The 20,156-nt window shown below is 20.7% G+C and overlaps 5 protein-coding genes across 5 annotated transcripts; 2 read left to right on the forward strand and 3 right to left on the reverse strand.

Annotated features, from left to right (window-relative positions):
* Positions 1 to 9: 9 nt before the first annotated feature.
* SRAE_0000037700 (Zinc finger, C2H2-like domain-containing protein) lies at positions 10 to 2,014 on the reverse strand (the record flags this gene model as incomplete). The annotated part of the gene is made up of 2 exons (XM_024646261.1): positions 10 to 282; positions 332 to 2,014. The coding sequence occupies 2 exons, from the start codon at positions 2,012 to 2,014 to the stop codon at positions 10 to 12; spliced, it is 1,956 nt and encodes a 651-aa protein (XP_024500460.1).
* A 5,527-nt stretch (positions 2,015 to 7,541) lies between these two features.
* On the forward strand, positions 7,542 to 11,299 carry SRAE_0000037800 (GluClalpha; the record flags this gene model as incomplete). The annotated part of the gene is made up of 10 exons (XM_024646262.1): positions 7,542 to 7,615; positions 7,660 to 7,861; positions 7,910 to 8,013; positions 9,567 to 9,770; positions 9,857 to 10,094; positions 10,139 to 10,450; positions 10,504 to 10,531; positions 10,574 to 10,750; positions 10,799 to 10,923; positions 10,973 to 11,299. 10 exons carry the CDS (start codon positions 7,542 to 7,544, stop codon positions 11,297 to 11,299), a joined length of 1,791 nt encoding a protein of 596 aa, XP_024500461.1.
* A 2,114-nt stretch (positions 11,300 to 13,413) lies between these two features.
* On the forward strand, positions 13,414 to 15,324 carry SRAE_0000037900 (Zinc finger protein 277; the record flags this gene model as incomplete). Its single annotated transcript, XM_024646263.1, has 3 exons — positions 13,414 to 13,684; positions 13,735 to 13,818; positions 13,865 to 15,324. The coding sequence occupies 3 exons, from the start codon at positions 13,414 to 13,416 to the stop codon at positions 15,322 to 15,324; spliced, it is 1,815 nt and encodes a 604-aa protein (XP_024500462.1).
* A 221-nt stretch (positions 15,325 to 15,545) lies between these two features.
* SRAE_0000038000 (Myc-type, basic helix-loop-helix (bHLH) domain-containing protein) lies at positions 15,546 to 16,027 on the reverse strand (the record flags this gene model as incomplete). Its single annotated transcript, XM_024646265.1, has 2 exons — positions 15,546 to 15,926; positions 15,968 to 16,027. 2 exons carry the CDS (start codon positions 16,025 to 16,027, stop codon positions 15,546 to 15,548), a joined length of 441 nt encoding a protein of 146 aa, XP_024500463.1.
* Positions 16,028 to 19,168: 3,141 nt separating this feature from the next.
* SRAE_0000038100 (Hypothetical protein) lies at positions 19,169 to 19,415 on the reverse strand (the record flags this gene model as incomplete). Its single annotated transcript, XM_024646266.1, has 2 exons — positions 19,169 to 19,256; positions 19,303 to 19,415. 2 exons carry the CDS (start codon positions 19,413 to 19,415, stop codon positions 19,169 to 19,171), a joined length of 201 nt encoding a protein of 66 aa, XP_024500464.1.
* Positions 19,416 to 20,156: the final 741 nt, after the last annotated feature.

The following is a 20,156-nucleotide window of genomic DNA, read 5'->3' on the forward strand; positions in this document are numbered from 1 at the left end:
AAAAAAAAACTACTCTGATAATGGTGAATTAATGCTTCCATTTTCCTCAAATTCATCATCATCATTACTTGAGTCTTTTTTTTCATTACATAATGAATGTTTATCATCTGTAACTGTTGTATCATTTTTTTCTTTTTTTAACATCTCTAAAAGCATCTCTCCGGACAACTTTGAAAATGGTGTTATTCTTTGATTTGTATTATGATTGTCATCATTATTAAGTGAAATTGCTACAATACCAAAACAGGCTTCTGACATTGCACGCATATCATCCGAATGTTTCTTAAAATAATTATTATATTAAAAAAATAAAAGTAATTTTTAAACATACAACAATCATATCTTCACATGCATTTGACACTTCATGAACCATCCACGTGTGGCGGTGAACGTTAACTGCCCGATCATGTTTAAAATCACAAAGTTTACATGCATATCTTGGAATTCCTTTTTCTTTTCCTAAATGCCATAATACATGGAAACCTTTAATTCTTGATAAAATTTTTTTTTGACACAAATTACATTCTAACATATCTTTTAATGAATCACCAAAATTTTCATTTATCTTTTTTTCATTATCTAATATATTAATATTTTCTGACAATTTTTGTCTTTTTCTTGGTACACGATTTGCTGCCTCCTCCTGTTGTTTATCATATATTACCTGTGCTTCAAATGCTGAAGGACCAGGATTATTATTACATGTTCCTAGTAGTTGCATTGACAATTCTTGACAGGCATCCTGTAACTCAGATGAACGATCCTCAATCATATCAATATTAATTTCACCATGTACCTTTAAATGATGAGATTCTAATTGATCTTTTCTGTAATGTGCAATAGTACAACCATCATGTTTACAACGAAATCTATATTGTGAATACTCTTTAGCCATGTGATAAAATATATGTATTTGCCTTGAACCAGCTGTAATAGGTTTTTTACAACGTTTACATAAACCTAGAACACGTTTTTTAAGCATTTTTTGTCTTCTTGTAATTTCCTCATCCTTACTTTCTGATGTTGGTTCTGTTGATGGTAATTTAAAATGTGTTGAAAAAATATTATTTAATAATGATTGATTAGATGAATTAGAAGTTGATGTTTCCATTGATTTTGAAGGTATATTTCTATTATTATTTGTACTTTTTACTAATTGATTTATTAAATTATCAAATTTTAAATTGTTATTATTAACTTTTGAAAGCATTAAATTATTGATAACATTAGAATTACTAGAATTTAATATTTCATTTATTTTAGTAATTAAATTTTCCATATAAATAGAATTACCCAATGACATATTATCATTTCCCTTTAATTGTTTAGAAATTTCTTTTTGATTTTTTAATATATAATTATTTTTAGGTGAATGATTTGTTTCTTTTACCATTGATACTCCATCAACATTATTTTTATTTTTTTCAATAAAACTATAAAAACTTTTGTCTAACATTACTTGTAGTACACGTTTAGCTTCACTATTATCAATGTAAAATAATTTTACTTCATTAGATTTTTTTTTATGACTTGAATATAGATGTTCTCTCATTTGATTGTCACTTGCCCGTTTAATATCACAAAGTGGGCACTGAAATGGATGCCAATTTAGGTGTTCAGTTTTTATATGAATTTCAAGATCTTCTGTTGTTTTTTTGACAACACCACATTCTGTACAGATAAGATCAACAAAAGTGATTCCATTAACCCCTGTATCTAAGTATGATTCTTTTAATGATGAAAATCCATTAATATTTTTTAACGGTACTTGTGATAAAGCTTTATCCCATATATTAAAAAAATTAACTTCTTTATCTATATGATTAACTTTTTTATTATCCTTATTGTTAAAAAAATTGTTGATATCAATTGAATTACCATTATTTTCTTTTTTAATAAAATTGTTACTTATTAATGAAGTAAATAATCTTGGTAAAATAAAAGATGAATCATTTGTATTATTTGAAGTTGATGAATTATTAAAATCAGATTTTAAATTTAAAGGAATATTCATAGTAAACTAAAAAAAAAAAAAGAACCTTTTAAATAAAATTTACAAAAATAAAAATGTTGTTTACTATAAATATACACTACTTTCTTTTTCTTGTACATATTTATATATAGTTATATAAAAAAAAATTATTATGTTGGATAAAATAACAACTAATAAAAAGACATAATATATAAATTTAGTTAGAAATTATTTTTATTAAAATTTTATGCATTACTCACACAAGAAATATTACAGAAGAAATATAAAAGATACTAATCAAATGATGGTCATAATTCTACATGATAAAAAGTGTTATTCAATAGAAAAGTATCATATATAATGATAAGATTTTTTTTTTCAGAAAAAGAAATAAAATAATATTTTATAGTTAGGTAATCCAAAAGAGTTTCAATTGTAAAAATGATTATTATATTTTGTTAAATAAATGAAAACATTAATAAATTAGTAAAAAAAAGTTGTGTATATATATTTATAAATATATACAAATTGAAAAATTATCTAATAGTGAGAAGTATCTATTATAATAAAATACATAAATTTTATCAACTTCTATAATAAAACTAATGTAATGTTTTTATTTCTTCAAAGTTAAATTTATAAATCAAGTTGAATCTCACATTATATTTTTGAACAATGTATTTCAAATACTATAATTAATTGGTTTATATAAAGTAAAAGTATAATTTTTTATAAAGAAAATTTAGTATTAAAAATAGTTTTATCTTTTAGTTAGTGCATAATTGTTAAAATTAAGTACTCTTTATTTTTCCATTTTTTTTTTGTTAAATCATATAGTTATAGTAAAGCTTATTTAATTTATTATCATTTATATGTATTGTAGAAAACAGAATATATTTTATAAACAACCATTATATTATCTTATAAATATATATATATATATATATATTGATATTTGACAAGTATTTTTAAATATATAAAAAGAAATTTTTTCATATATGAATGATTTAATTGTTTAAATATAATACAAAGAAAATTATAAAATAAAAAAATAATATGTAATATATATATATAAATTAAATTATAGAATAACTAGATAAGTTATTAATTATATTTAAAAAATATTATAAATAATACTAGATTTTTCTCAAATATAAATATTTTTTATAATAAAAAAAAATTTGATTTATTTTGTAACATTTTTTTTTAGTAAAAATATTAAAAAGTTAATTTTTTTTTAATATATCTAATTTTTTAAATAATATAAAAAAGTAATATTTTTAATAAGAAAATATAAAACAAAAAAGTAATATATATATATATAAATATATAAATATTAAAAGTAGACAATATTAAAGACAGTTAATTGTAATACGCTAAAAGAAGATAAGATAAAAGAGTATTTTTTAAGATATAATTTTATAAAATGTGAAGAAATTGTTAGAGATAGAACATCAAAAAATTTGATTGATATTTAAGATATTAAAAATTATACAAAGATATAGTTTAAACCCAAAATATTTATAATAACTATGTTAAAAAAAAAGAAGTTAATAAAGTTATAATTTTTTTATTTTAAATAAAACAATCTTTTTTTTTTAATTGATGTTAATGAGTAACATTAAAAATTTGGATATAATAATTAAAATTAATAAATGAATGTGTATTATAATTTTCATTATCTGTTCTTAGTATTTCTTTTTCTTGTCTCAAAACTGATAGCATCAACAATTTCAATAGTTCATCTTAATTGTAAAGTATTTATTTCTGTTATCAGAAGAAGAGTTGCTTCTACGAGAGAGCATGTTAAAGATAAAATAAGCAGTTACTATGAAAAAATAATAATTGAAGATGAAGAATAGTGTAAAAGAAAAATAATAAGTCTGCTGCAATATCTAAAGTCTGCAGTCATTGTTATAAAATGTTAATAGTTGAATAAAGGACAGAAGTAATTGGAAAGTTTAAGATTGAATGACGACAATGATTAAATGATAATCGGTAAATAACTGAAGTATGTGAAAGTTTAAAAATGACAAAAAAATAAATTGCATAATTTAAAACTATTTTAAAATTTAAATTTGTTAATTAATTATTAAAACAAAATATTAAAAAAGCATTACAATAAATTCAAAAAAAAAAAAGAAGTATAAAAAAAATGTTTACTTTATAAATTATAATAATATCTATTATTCTATCAAAGATCTATATTAAAAAAAAAAAAATGGTTTTCTAAGAATAGTAACATATGTTTTTACAAAACATTATATTTTTTCCATAATATATAAAGTTTCTCATGAGCGTTTAAAAGGCGTTATATGATATGATTAGATTTAAGGAAAATTTTGCGTCAAGGACATATAAAAATGATATATTTGTAATGTGCTTTTTTAATAATTAAACATAAAAGAAGTATATACATATATAAAAACTTATTTATTATTACTTCAATAAACAAAATTTAACCATTGAATCTTAAATTTTTTTTTTCCACAAATTTATATACACACTTCATTTATGGTAAAATAAATTTTAAAAGTATGTAATAATCTATCTTCCTTTAATCATTTCCATCAATCCAATATCATTTACAAATATTTTACTATGTAAAACAGATAAAATTTAAAAAAGCATTTTATTTATCTATTTTTAAAAAAGAAAACTTTTTGAATTTTTACTTATATCATTTGTTATATAAATGTCCTCCATTTTTAAAAGTAAATGTTACGGCTAAAAATTGTCCATCATTGTCTTTTTACCAAATATTATATTCTTTAGTTATCGTTGTTATTACCCTGGGATTTAGAATCAACTTGAGATAATGTTAAAAATTTCTTGATAATATTGACAACTTTTATGTATAGAAATGTGGTATTTATAAATAATAATTAAAAACCCAAAGAATAATATTAGAACTTTTAGAAATGATATGAAGAAAATGGTATTTATTTTTAATCCGTTTTTTTTTTCATAAAATATCAATAAAATTCAAGTTCATAACAAAAATTTTTTTTCAAAATAGTTTACCAATGATAATTAAATCTTAAAAAAAATAAAAATTGTAATATAAAATAAAAATAAAAAATTTTATTGACTACTATCCGTCTAAAACTTGAGCATATTTAAAAAAAAAAAAGAATAATCTTTAAAATTCCATTTCTATTTTCCATAAAATATTAATTTAGATGTTAATATGAATGTATAAGTTAAAAAAATTGTTTAAATTTAAAATTTTTCACAATCATATAATAATTTTAACATTACTGATTACCAAGTTAAAGTAAAAATTTTTTTTTATGAAATAATAATTCATTCCTGTCAGCTGTTGTATAATAAGGATAATACTTTTTTCCGTAAATGTAAATATTCTCGTTATTCTCATTAGCATATTGTCCAATAATAACATCAAATAACATAGAATGGAAGAAAGATTTAATAATATTTCTCAAAAGTCTGAGTAAAAGTTAAAAAGTACTATTTTGTATTGTAAAAACAAAAATATTAATTTTTATAAAAGTTTTTTTTTTTTTTTAAAACGTTCTTATTTATTTTTAATAAAGTGATATTTTAAATTTAAGCATTACTATTGATTCTTGTAATATATTTTTTTTTAATATATTAATTTCATGGAGGAAGTTTTTCTTTACACTTATAAAATTTTAAATCTGGTCCTTTAAAAGTAATTTAAAGCTTTTAATAACTTTTTTAGGACAAAATCTTTTGAGATCAAATTGTTAAATAATGTGAAAAATTGTTAGTTTTTATTGTTATGAGGAAGAAAATAATGTGCCAAAGTGATAATCCTTATTTGGTAGATAAAATAAATAAGAGAAAGAAATGCTTAAAATCTTCTGCAATTTTTCTAATATATTAAAATATTTAATTGAAATTTTAACTGTGAATGATTACTTTATTTTGTAATGATAAAAATTACTAAAAAAAAATTATTTATGCTTAAATATTTTAATTTTTATAAAAAGAACTACAACTTGTTAATATATACATGTATTTTTTATTTTTATTTTTATATATAAAAAGTGCATACATTTATCTGGTTGTGATTTAAATTATTAATAAATTTTTAATATATCATACTATTTTTAAATCAAAAATTATGTAGTCAATAATTTTATGAGATTAAGTTTTATATTTATATTTACCAAAGATAAATAACCAAAGAATATAGTGATATATATATATATCTATATTTATTTACCTACCTCTCAATTACAAAAGTAAGATAATAATTCTCTTATTAAGAGCTACTTATTTCCGCAAGATAGATAAAAATGTTTGAAGATTACAAGTATCAGGTATATTTGCAGGGATAAAAAAAAAATAATTTCTTGTTTTTTTTTTTTTTATTTTATAATTTAGATATTTTATATTCCTAGTAATAGGACCATTTTATAATTGAATATTCCAATAAATTTTATTTATTATTATTTTTAAAAAAATTGTCATATTTTATCTATAAAATTTTAAAATCTTAAAATATCTAAATGTTATTATTATAATCTATAAAATGTTATACTAATTATTGTATTTTCAAAATTTTGAAAATAACTTAAACTTTTTATTATTAGTAAATATTTCTTTGAAAAATTAAAGTGTTTCAAGTATAAATAAAAATTATTTATTAAACTACTATTTTTAAAAATTTTAAAAGAACCTCTTAAATTAGCATACTTTAATTGTATGATTATTTAAATTCTATAAATATACTTTTTTTTACATCTTTTTATTTATTATTATATTTATTATAATGAATAAATAAGATTATTTGCTAAAATAATAAATATCTTAAAAACTGTATTTTTAGTAATACAATTAAAAAAAAAACATAAAAAAAAACAAGTAAATTTATCTTATTATACTTACACACCTCTAGTATATTATCTTTTTATATTTTTTTTTTTACAAATATATAAATTCATTTTAATCCATCTCATAGGAAGACTTAGATAAATAAAGTTTATATTCATTCTTAACAGCACAAATTCATGGAATTATTACTGTCACAATATCTTTTAAATATATTTTTTCTAATATTATTCACTTCAATAGTTTACTTTATTGATAAATAAGAAAACATTTAGCTAATCCATTGATGTTTAATTTTCATATATTTAGTAATAAAGAAATATCAACATTAGTTTAACGCATTATTATTATAATTTAAAATAGATTTTTTAAATCTTATTTTCAAAAATTTCTTTATTTTGTAACTTTATATAGAGGAGAACATCAAAATTAGGATAAAAATAATTTTTATAATATTATTCATTTTAATCACATATTTTTGAACTATTGTTGTAGCTTTTTTTTTATGTTTAGAATAAATGAATATTTTATTATTATTCAAGCAAAACATAATATTTTTTTTAAACTTATAAAATACTTTTTAAATATAAATTGTTACATTATTTTAGGGTCTTATTTAAACTTATTGTATTTATAATATTAAGACTACAAATTATACTTTTTTTTAAAAAAATTTTTATAATAAAAGAAAAAAAAAGAAAAGATAGAATATATTATTTTTAGAGAGAAAAAGAAAGTATTATTAATAATGGTTATTATAAATTTAAATTTTATATTAATAATTACTATTTTCATTTTAATTACTAATTACAATAATAAAGTGTAAGTCTAAATTATTTTAACCTTTTATTTATAAATAATTTTAGATTTTCAAAATCATCTAAAGGTTCAGTAAACAGATTACGTTCAAAGGGAAAATTATCTCATGTCTCTTCAAAAGATAATCCATTTGGTTCTGGTCCAGGAATACCTATTGCTGGAGCAGGAATCTACAGTCTAAAAAATAAATATTCAGAGGACAAAGAAGATGATGTTTCACAGGAAAAATTTTTAACTTTACATAATGAAGTATTAATGAAAATACATTTTTGCAAATAATTTTTTTTTCTTTTTTAGAGTACAAGTACAAATATTGATGTTGGTGATGAGAATGAAGAAATTGAATATGAAGATGTTTATGTTGAGGAATATCATCCTGAAGAAGAAAATCTTAAAAATAAGTAAGTTATATATATATATATAAATATTAAAAAAAAGAGTATTTATAATATCTATAAACCAAAAAAATATTTTATATAATTATTATAGTCTACTAATTTAAATATTTTTTTTTTCATAATAATTCTCTCATTAAATAATTGATTTAAATACAAAAGCTATTTTATGATTTTATTATATAGCTACATTTTACTCATTCTAAGAATGACATCGTGTTTATCAATTGAACTTAGATTTTTATTACTTTGTCATGAAAAATAAGGAGATTAAATTAACTAAATTTGAAGTGTAGAAATAATATAAAATGCTTCTATTATTGAAAAATAATTTAATACACACAATATAAAGATAATTTGGATTATATATTTTTCAAAATATAAACACTGTTTTCTCTTATTATTTAAAAAAAAAATTTTTTTTAATAAATAATTACTTTATTTTTTTTTAATACATAAACATTCAAATTAAGAAGTTCTAATATTCCTGTTAAAAATTGATATTTATTCTTGAAATTTATGATAACTTATAATAAATTTAGTCTAGTAAGAAAACTAAAAAAAATGAATCATATAAAATTTTAATGTCATATTAAAAAAATTTTTAATTAAAAAAAAATATATATTTTCTTTAATTCACTACAAAAACACTTTTTTTACTTACCTTTTATTTAGATATGTAATCTTTTTTTCTTCAAAATTACATAACTTTTAAAATTGATTATATAAATAAATGATATATATATATATATATGTATTATTAAAAAAAAAATTTATATAACAAAATTTTATAATGAAAATAAAATGAAGATATATAATTAGAAAAGTTTGATATAATAAAGCGTTTATAATTATTTCCTCTAATTATACCTCTAATTAGCTTCATTTACAGCATATTTTAACACCCAAAAGTCTGATGAAATCATTAAAAATGAATATTCTCACACACATCAAATATCCACATTTCTTTTTTATTTCGTTAATTTGAGTTTCAAAAATTTTTATTCCTAAAATAATCCTTAGTCTTTTTATACATAACTTTTTAAAAGAATTGAGAATATGTTAAAATTTAAATAAAAAGATTTGTTGATGACCATGTTGAAATATCATCTTTTTCCTCTAATTAGTTGAATTTAACTTTCTATAATAGTAAATAGTATCCTCATTATTATAATATAAAGTAAAGAGGTATTCTTTTACACATTTATTTACCAAAAGACTTAGGATATACATTATTTTCAATATTTTAAAAAAAAGTATAACCCACTAAAATTGTATTAAAATGTTTTTATTAATTGAATAATTGGAAATATCTTCTTTTTTATTTCAGTAAAAATATTATTTTTTAATAATAATTTTTATTATTTTTTAAAATAATATGAAGAGAGTATTATGGAAAAATAATATTATAAATTTTTATGCAGCTCTAATAATTGTATTTTTAAGGTATTATAAAAAAAAAAAACCTTTTTAATTTAAATTTAAAATAAAAAAAAATTATTTTTTATTTATTTTATTTTTTTTATAATGAAATTTTATTATTATTATTTTTTTTCTAGAGAAAACATAAAAAGTGAATCTCATACTGATATTTTAAATACACTTCTTAATAATGGTTATGATTGGAGAGTCCGACCTCCAGGAACTAATCTTTCAATACCAGGAACACATGGTCCTGTCAAAGTATCTGTTAATCTTTTGATTAGATCAATTTCAAAGATTGATGATGTAAATATGGAGTACTCTGTTCAATTAACGTTCAGGTAATTTATTTAAAAAAAAAATATTAATGATTATCAAATAAAAATAGTATAAAATTTTTTTAATATATCTTTTTTTTTGTATTAAGGGAAGAATGGGTAGATGGTAGATTAGCTTATGGTTTACCTAATGATAATAAACCAGATTTTTTTATCTTACCAATTGGTTTACAATTATGGATGCCTGATAGTTTTTTTCAAAATGAAAAACAGGCACAAAAGCATAGTATTGATAAACCAAATGTTATGATAAGAGTTCATAAAGATGGGAAAATTTTATATTCTGTACGAATTTCACTTGTTTTATCATGTCCAATGCATCTCCAAGTATGTCTTTATTAATATTTTATATGTTTAAAAGTTATTTTTAGTATTACCCAATGGATGTACAACAATGTCTTATAGACCTTGCATCATATGCTTACACAGATGCTGATATTGAATACCAATGGAAAGAGGATAATCCAGTACAAAAAAAGAAAGGCCTTGAGTCTTCTTTACCATCATTTCAATTATCTAATGTTTCAACAACATATTGTACTTCAAAAACAAATACTGGATCATACTCATGTCTTCGTACTATTTTAACTTTTCAGAGACAATTTTCATATTATCTTTTACAATTATACATTCCAAGTTGTATGTTAGTAAGTGTTTCATGGATTAGTTTTTGGCTGGATAAAGTAAGAATATTTATAATAATTTTCATTTTTTTTTTAATAAATTTAATTTTAAGGGAGCAATTCCGGCTAGGACCTCTTTAGGTAAAAAATAATTTTTTTTAATTAATAAAAAATAAATTTTAGGTGTGACAACATTATTGACAATGACAACACAAGCTTCTGGTATAAATGCTAAACTTCCTCCTGTCTCTTATACAAAAGCAATAGATATATGGATTGGTGCTTGTTTAACATTCATTTTTGGAGCTTTATTAGAATTTGCATGGGTTACATATATTTCATCAAGATCATTTTATAAATGTAAGTTTTATAACCTATTAAATCAATATACACAAAATATTATTGTAGCAAAAAAATCAGAAAATAAAAATCTTTTATTAAAGTACAATACAAATCCAATACCTGGTAATAATCAAAATCAAGGATATTCAAATACAACTACATCGTTATTAATACCAAACAATGGTACTATGGTATGTAAAATATTTATATTTAAAAAAAAAAACATTTTTATTGTTTTAGATGTGTGTAACACCTGATCCATCTGATATTTGGATAAAACAAAATAATCTAAATTCTGCATCAATAACAATACCACAATCTAATCAAAATGAAGTTTTATTAATGTATGATAATAAAAAGCAAACAAATAATCCTACAACAAAAATAATAACAATATTAAAAAAATTTGTTATTATTAATTGGCTATCAAGAAAACTTGATATTGCTGATAGAGCTAAAAGAGCAGACTACATATCAAGATTTTTGTTTCCATTTCTTTTTGTTTTATTCAATATAATGTATTGGACGACATATACACGATACAAACCTGATAGCTTATTAGTATAAAAATAAATATATTGTCCTTTATATTAAATTTATATTAAATAATTAGTTATACTAAAAATAAGACTTTATTTGCCAATCAAATAAATATATATATCAAGTAATTAATATTTATATTAAAATTTTTTATTTTATTATTAATTGGAAACAAAAAACAAAACAAATTTATATAAAAAATAATTAAAAAAAAGTTATTATTAAAAGAAAATATAATAATATATTAAAACAATAAAATTTTAGCAAAAAATAGAATTTTAATTTATAAAAAAAAGTTGTAATATTATATTTATGAAATATTTATTAAAAGAAGAATTTTTTGAATGAAGACAACCAAATTTTTAATCATTTCATATTTCCAATTTAAATAAAACTTATGAAATAAAATAATTTTTAATAAAAATCAATTCTTTTTTATTACCAAAAAAAAATGTTTAAATATATTTATTTACTAATTAATTATTATAAAATATATTTATAGAGTGAACTGTGGTCATCTTATTTTGTTTAAATTAATTACTTTACAATATAACATTTACGTGAAATTTAACAATAACATTAATATTATAAACATTAAAATTAATTTTAAGTTTTTCTTTTAAAATATTTACTAATTTTTATTAAGGTAATTAAATAAATATTTTTATTAATACATAAATAACTTTTAGTTCGTTTTTAATTATTACTAGCACCACATTGTGTTATTAGCATATGAATGTTTAGGCTTTATTTTTATATATAAATGTTTTAAATAAATAACAATTTTGAAGTAAATTTATATAATATTTTTCTATTAATTAATAATCATTACCCTCCTAAATTAATAAATTTTCTACTAAAACTAATTATCATAATTATCTAATTTTATTTGTATATTGTAATGATTAAAAATTCATTATTGTTTTTTTTTTCTATTTAAATATAAATTGTAAAAAATTGTTTTTTTTTTTTAAAATAAATATTGTAACATTCAAGTATTAATCTTATGAATAGAAAATTTATTTTTATTCTTATTATAATTTACAATTTTAAAAGAAATCTAATTTGTTTTTCCAATAAAAATTTTGAATACCTCCAGATAATTCTACAATATTAAAATAAACTATTCAAATTTAATAACTTAAACTTCAAAACAGATGTATTTTTTTTTATTTAAAAAAATTATTTAAAGTAAATGGTCAAGAGATTGGCAGTATTTAGATCATAGAAATTGTACTTTTATGTTTTAAAATAAATACTAAACTTTTTTTTTTATATTATGTTTTGAAATAATTACTTTTAACAATTTAATTTAAAAAACAAAACAAATATATATTGACCATAAAACATGACATCAGTCACCTGATAAAAATTTTTATGTATTTAAATTTTTTTTTTTGTCATAGAAAATATTAAAACTTAACTATCATATAGTATGAAATATAATCAAAATTAAATTTAAACGAATAAAATCTATAATTTAAAATTTTTAATCATAAGTATTTCTTGGTGTTATCAAATTATTATTAATTTAATTTGGTAAGTAAATTGTTATCAAATTTTTTTTTCCTAAATTTTTACTTTGATGTATATATGTAATGAAATAATTTTATACAATAACAAATCAAGAAATAACATATAAATCTTTTAGAAGATTAGAAATTTCACGTACTACTAATATAGTTAGTTAGTAGTCACCTGTGTGCTAACATTGAGATAAATATCAACATCACTAATCATCAATTTCCACGTTAACATACAGATGACTACTAACCATTGTATAGTGCGTGAAACTATTAATATTTCTCTTTTAATATAAAAATGTTAGTTAAGAATGACAGCATAAAATAGTACCTTCATATATTATTATGCCACCAAACTAAACTTTCTAGTCATATTTCAAAATAACTATATACCAATGTATCCTATCTCATATAAATTTTTCCACTCAAAAGTCGTAAAAATATTTTGTTTGCAAAATATACATTTCTTCATCATTCTACAAAACTCCGTGGAATTGTGTTTCAACCCATTATATTTTAAACAATTTTTTTTTTTTAAATATTTTGTAAAACAGTTTTATTTTTTTTCAGATCATCCAGTAGGAATAGTTGTTGTAATTTGAATGTGCAAATACGATTATGCCTGCAAAAGAAGGTGATTCTCCTGGTGAGGAAAATGATAAAAAACAAAATAAATCAGTTAAAATTACTGAAAAAGTAAAAAATAATGAAAAAAAAGACCATAAATCATCTGGAAATATTGGAAAGGAAAATGGAACAAAAGGAAGAGAAAGAAACAACAGTAGAACAAAAAGTCTTAATGTAGCAGCTATGATGAAAGATTCAGGAAATGATGATGGATGGAGTATGGTCGGACCAAAATCAAAAAATAGAACAAATTCTCACAATTGTAAGAATAATTTTTTCTTATTGAATGGATTTATAAATTTATTTTTTTAGTTAATAAGCATTATTTTCGTCGTGGTCGAAATACAAATTCATGTGCATCAAATGGTGGTGAAGATTTGGATGTATATACAGGATGTATGTTATAAAATTTTACATTATTATTTATTATAGAAATTTTTAGGTGAATTAGAAGAAGCATTTAGTGATACAGACGATGATAGACCACGTGATCCATCTGAAAATAAACCGTCGATTCCTTTGCCACGTGCTCGCATACGTACTCTTTCTGGTACTGTTGCTCCAGTTGGTTATTCTCCAAAATGGGGAGGTCCAACGATGTGTGTTAGTTGTTTACAATTTTTTAATTTACCTGATGACATGGATGAATTTGCCACACATCTTCTCAAAGAACATCATATAGTTATATCAGAAATTGATCATATAGTTGATTTTAAGCGATATGTTGAATATTGGAGACAACGTTTTGCCAAAGAATCAATTGACAAATTATTTCCTAAAATTATTCCAGATAGGGATAATGAGTATTACGAAAAAGTCGAATACTACTATTTGATGACTGAAACACTTCAGGAAGATTATAGTTTAAGACAAAGACTTGCTATGAGAAGACTAGAAGAAGCTCTAGATTGCCAACAAAGAGAAAGATTAGATAAGAACTTTGAAATGAATTGCATTTTTTGCCGATACAAAGCTGTTGGAAATAGAAGCAAAATAATTCACCATTTATATATGATTCATAGACTTAATTTAGGAAGTCCTGAAAATTTGGTATTTGTTCAAGAATATATTGAGCATTTAAAAGCTAAAATAGATAACCATCAATGTATTTTCTGCGAAAAGATATATCCAGATAGATTAGCCTTAATGGATCATATGAGGAAAAGAAATCATCGTGAAGTAAATCCTAAAAATAATTACTATGACAAGTTTTACATTATTAATTATTTGGAACTTGGAAAACGTTGGTTGGATATTGTAAATCAAGATTTTGAAGATAACCTTCCAACTTTTGCTGATTCTGATGATGAAGAAGAGGAAGTAACTTGGAAAGAATGGAATGAAGATAAGATTGATGTTGAGGATATTCAATTAGCTTGCCTTGTTTGTGAGCATACTGAAGAAGGTTTTGAACCACTTTGTTTACATATGACAAAAGAACATGACTTTGACTTACTAAAGCATATTAATGATAAAAAGCTAGATACATATGGAAGAATGAGACTTGTAAATTATATTCGTAACTCTTCTTATCATGCTAGATGCTTCATGTGTACAGCTGATTGCAAAGATTTAGGAGAGTTAAGAAATCATCTTAGTCAAAAGGGGCATCTTTCAGGAAGTCTTCCACCTGATGAAGTATGGTTTAATGATGAAAATTTAATTCCACCATATGGAAATGATCATTTGTTATGGATGCTTGAAAGTTATTATGAAGCCAAGGAGATTGGTAATATTGATTTAAATGTTGATGATTTCCATGGAATGAAAGGTAAGGAAATTTCACAGAAATGTCTTGAAGATTCCAAGAAAAATTATGTTGATGGAGTTGTTGCCGAAGAAATATCTGAATATTTTGACAATGCCTTAAAGAAGAGAGAACTTGTAGAAGATATGCAGTAAAAAAAAAATGGATAAATATGACAATTAATTGAATTTCCAAAATTATTTGTTTTATAACTTTGAAATTAAGCTAATATTAATTCATAACTTGTAAACATTGTTGACTTTTATAAGAATTATTACCCTATTTTTTGTTGTTAAAGTTAATGTTTACTTCATACAAATGTTTTTATACACCATATTTCAAGTTTATTTGAAGTAAATATATACATAAATAGTTTTTAATTAGTTTTATTAGAATTACTTTGAGTTTCGTCATCACTTTCATTAGTTATTTCTAAATATTCTTTCTCTAATGCTGCCAATTCTTCTTCCAGTTGTTCATTCTCTTCTTGTAGAGTACGACAATCATCATCATATTCTTGTATTGCTTGTGATGTTTCCTTTATTGTTTCAAAAGTTCTTATTAAAATTGTTGTCCGTGCTGGAGCATCTAAATCATTTACAGGTATATTATTTTTTAAAACAGCATACATTTCTTTAATGTTATCACGTCTTCGTCGTTCTAAAGCTCTGTGTTGTTCTCGGGCATGTTTTGTTTTTTCATCTTCCGAATCTAGGTCGTCGCAATGCGATGATGGAGATTGAATATCAGAATAATGCTAAAAAGATGTATTGAATTTCTATTTTATATATAATTTACCTCATCATCATCACTAAAATCATTTTTACTCGTAACACATGAATTTGAATAATCTGTCATTTAAAAATTAATTTATGATTTCTATAAACTATGAATTAATATAACACAAGTTATAAATATAATATGTTTATACTTTTATTAACAAGTATTTCATACAGAGATATAATTATTAAATCAGTTTATTCAAAAAAAATTAAAGTTTCAAAATTTTGTAAAAGGATAGACAAAAGTATGTAGTTATTTAAAACTTTTGTTAAATTCTTTTTATAATAAATATATAATTTAACTTTATAATCATATTAAAAATGAATTATATGAATTTCATTTTATTTATCATTAACAAATTGTTAAATTTAAATTATAGATTGTTATTAATATTTCAATTTTTTTTTAGGAAATAGAGACAAAAGCAAAACTTGATACATGATAGTTTTTGGAAATTATAAAAAAAATAAACAAATAAAGTTCAAGTCTTCAATGTAATCTTATAAATTTTTGTCAGCAATTATTATAATTTGGTTTTGTATATAATATCACTTTTACCATTTTTAAAATACTTTGTTTTTTGATATATTATTATTTTAATTATCAATAAACAAGAATTAAAATAAACATAAGTTATCATATAATTTTAAACAATAGTAATCAATTTCAAAATATAAGTTAAATATCTTATTAAAATATTTTAATTTTATTTCTTTTATTAAAATGATAAAATCAGAGAAATCAATAAAAGTAAAAACATAAAATGTTGCATGTGACAAAAATAGTAAATAATTAAATCTTTGTACTGTTAAAAAAATTAAACTAATAAAAACTCTAAATTTTAGTTAACTAAAATTAAACAACATAAATATTTTAATTATTAATTTTTTTTAAAATAAATTTCCAGCATTTCTTATACCTAATTGTTTACTATAAGTTTATATCAAACAAATTATTTGACAATTAGATTAAAAAAATCTTAGAAAATAATGCAAAAATTGTAATTTAGGTAAAGAGTAATTTCTAATTTACGTTTTGCAGTCAAACTTCTTGAAATAACTATTAAATATTTTTTTTTAATATATTGCAACAATTATCTTTAACTTTAAAATAAAATTAAATTAAAATAATTATAAACTTGAGAAGTTTAGAAATAAACTTTAATGGATAGAAAAATAACAATATAGAAATTTTTAAGATTAGTTATAAATTTTATTACTGTAAATTGTAAAATCATTCCAAATAATACTAAAAAAGTAAACTATTTCTACCAAAAAATTTAGTTTATTGAAAACCAAGTAAAGTGTAAAAATTGTTTACTTTAAATAATTAAGCAGAGATTTTTTTACCAATTGAAAAACAAATTTATACTACTTATTACATACAAAACACTTATCCAACATTATTTTTCGTTGTAAAAGTAAGTTTGAGAATTTAATTATTTATAAATAAACTTTAAGAAAAACTTTTAATAAAATGTTTAATTAAAAAGAATAGATTTTAAAATAATAAAAATTTATCAAAGGTTATTTTTGATTAAAACATTGTTCTTAAATAATTAAAAAAAAAACATTTTTGGCTATGCGGATCATAAAAATTATTGTTACTTTAATACTAAAATATTATTTTTACTGTTAAAAGGAAATTAAATTACCAATGGAACTACTTTTTAATATGTTAATTCATTCACAACGATAAATTCTTCTTCAAATAATTAAATAGATTCAATGTAAAAGTATATTAAAGTTTCAATTTTCTTTTATTTCTACTAATCTGCAAACTTAAAATTTCTATATATACTTAAATATATATGTTAACAACCCACAAGAATACATATTTATAAAAAAAATTTTTATTATAGAAATATATTTATTACCAGCCTACTAAATGAAAATTTAAATATACTAATTTAATATTTCCTATCTACTGAAAAACTTTAAATTTTATACTTGTATGTCCAAGTTTCAAATCAACTCGTAAACATAAATTTTTAAATATACAATTATATTTCTTACTACCCGCAAAATGAAAATTTTTATATATACTTTATATTTTCTATAAGCAAGTAAATTTTGAATTTTATATACAGATGTACAAGTTTCGAATCAACTCGAAAACATAAAATTTTAAATATAAAAATATATTTTATACTACCCGCAAAATGAAAATTTAAATATACACATTTATATTTTTATTAGCCAGAAATTTTAAATTTTATATGCAGATGTCTAAGTTTCGAATCAACTTGGAAACATTAATTTTTAAATATAAAAATATATTTTTTACTACCCGCAAAGTGAAAATTTAAATATTTACATTTAATTTTTTTTATCTACCGGCCGAGTTTAAACTTTGTATTTGTATGCCTAAGTTTCGAAACAACATGGAAACACAAATTTTTAAATATAAAAATATATTTCTTGGTACCCGCAAAGTAAAAATTTAAATATATACATATAATATTTTCTATTAACCAGTAAATTCTACATTTTATATACTGATGTCCAGGGTTCGAAACAACTCAAAAACATAAATATTTAAATATATTTTATATAACCCGCAAAATGCAAATTTAAATATGCACATTAAGTAATTTCTACCAACAAGCAAAATATAAATTTTATATGCTGATTTTCAATATTAAAAATCAATCGAAAACAAAAAAATATAAATAAATTAATGTATTATGCAAATTATCATATATTTGAATATTAATTTTATTATAAATATAGCTTCATTTTATTAATAAATTATTTTAAAATAATTGTCATTTGACAATCTATTGCAGTTTGGAAGAATTACCAGAGAAGGATCACCAGCAATAATCACTACAGGAGGAGGAAAGCTAAGGAGAAACTGACAACCTAAGGAATAATAGCTGTATTCAACCCAAAGAAACAATAATGAGGAGAATAAAAGAAAGGATAGAAATTATATGTTGAATTCATGGGATAGGAGACAATGAATTAAAAAAGAATTTTTACTGATGCCGCTTTCACTTGAAGTTTTTACAGAATATAGAACAAGTCAAGTGCAGATGAAATTTAAATTCAAATTTAGGAAAGAAAAGTCAAAAGACATACGACAAGAATATGTAAATTAAGAAGAAAATCAAAAAGTAATAAAACGATGGATTACATGATGGAAGATAGAAGAACCTAGGTCGAAAAAAAAATCTGGACCACAGAAAATTTTGCATTTGAATTTCATAAAATTTTATACCGCCATAACAGTAGCAAATTTCTTTTTTACAACCATATTGAATATACTATTATCCAACCCTAACTTTTGAATAAATTCAGAACTAGAAACCGCACTCCATTTTCCTTAAAACGTTGAATCATTCTTACTTTGATGTTGCTGTATTATTATTAGCTAACACACACAATCCTTCAATCCATTTACCAAGCACAACGTTAATATCACTTTTTTTGCTGCAGCAGAACTGTCCAATCCACATCATGATACGCCTTTCTTTATTTTTTCTCTTTACTATGTTACTGTTTCCTCCAAATCTTGCTTTCTTGATACTGCCACTTTTAAATATGGAAATATATTTCTAACAGCCTGCAAAATGAAAATTTAAATACACACATTTAATTCTTTCTGGCAGCTAGCAGACTTTAAATTTTATATTCTAATGTCCAGGTTTCGAATCAATTTGAAAACACAAAATATTAAATATAAAAATATTTTTCTAGTGACCTGCAAAGTGAAAATTTCAATATTCATATTTAATAGTTTCAAATTAGCCTGTAAACTAAATATTTTAAATGTGCATATATATTTTAAAAGAATCTGCAAATTTATGAAAAAGTCGTATAAAGTTACCAAAGCTTTTTTATCTTTTTTTCGGCTCAATTTTAGAGTCACTGAAGTTCTAGAAATTATTTTTGAATATTTGAATAATATAATTATGTATTTTTTTTTAAATTACAATGTTGATTTAATAAAAAATTTTTATACTAAAATAATGAAGAAATAAAGAAAAATAAGTAATTAAAAAAAAACAACTTTTTTTTGAATTTGAATATGCTACTATAGTCATTCGATAGCTTTTGGAATGGGATGAATTTTGAATATAATCAACAATATTATAAAATTGAAACTTCAGGAGTTATAAGCATTCAAAGTTTAAAGCGAAATTGGGGAATATTTTTATGTAAATTTCGACTTCTATGATACAATGAGATATTTTACAAGT

Source organism: Strongyloides ratti, scaffold srae_scaffold0000002, assembly GCF_001040885.1.
Source record: "Strongyloides ratti genome assembly S_ratti_ED321, scaffold srae_scaffold0000002".
Classification (NCBI taxonomy): Eukaryota; Metazoa; Nematoda; class Chromadorea; order Rhabditida; family Strongyloididae; genus Strongyloides; species Strongyloides ratti.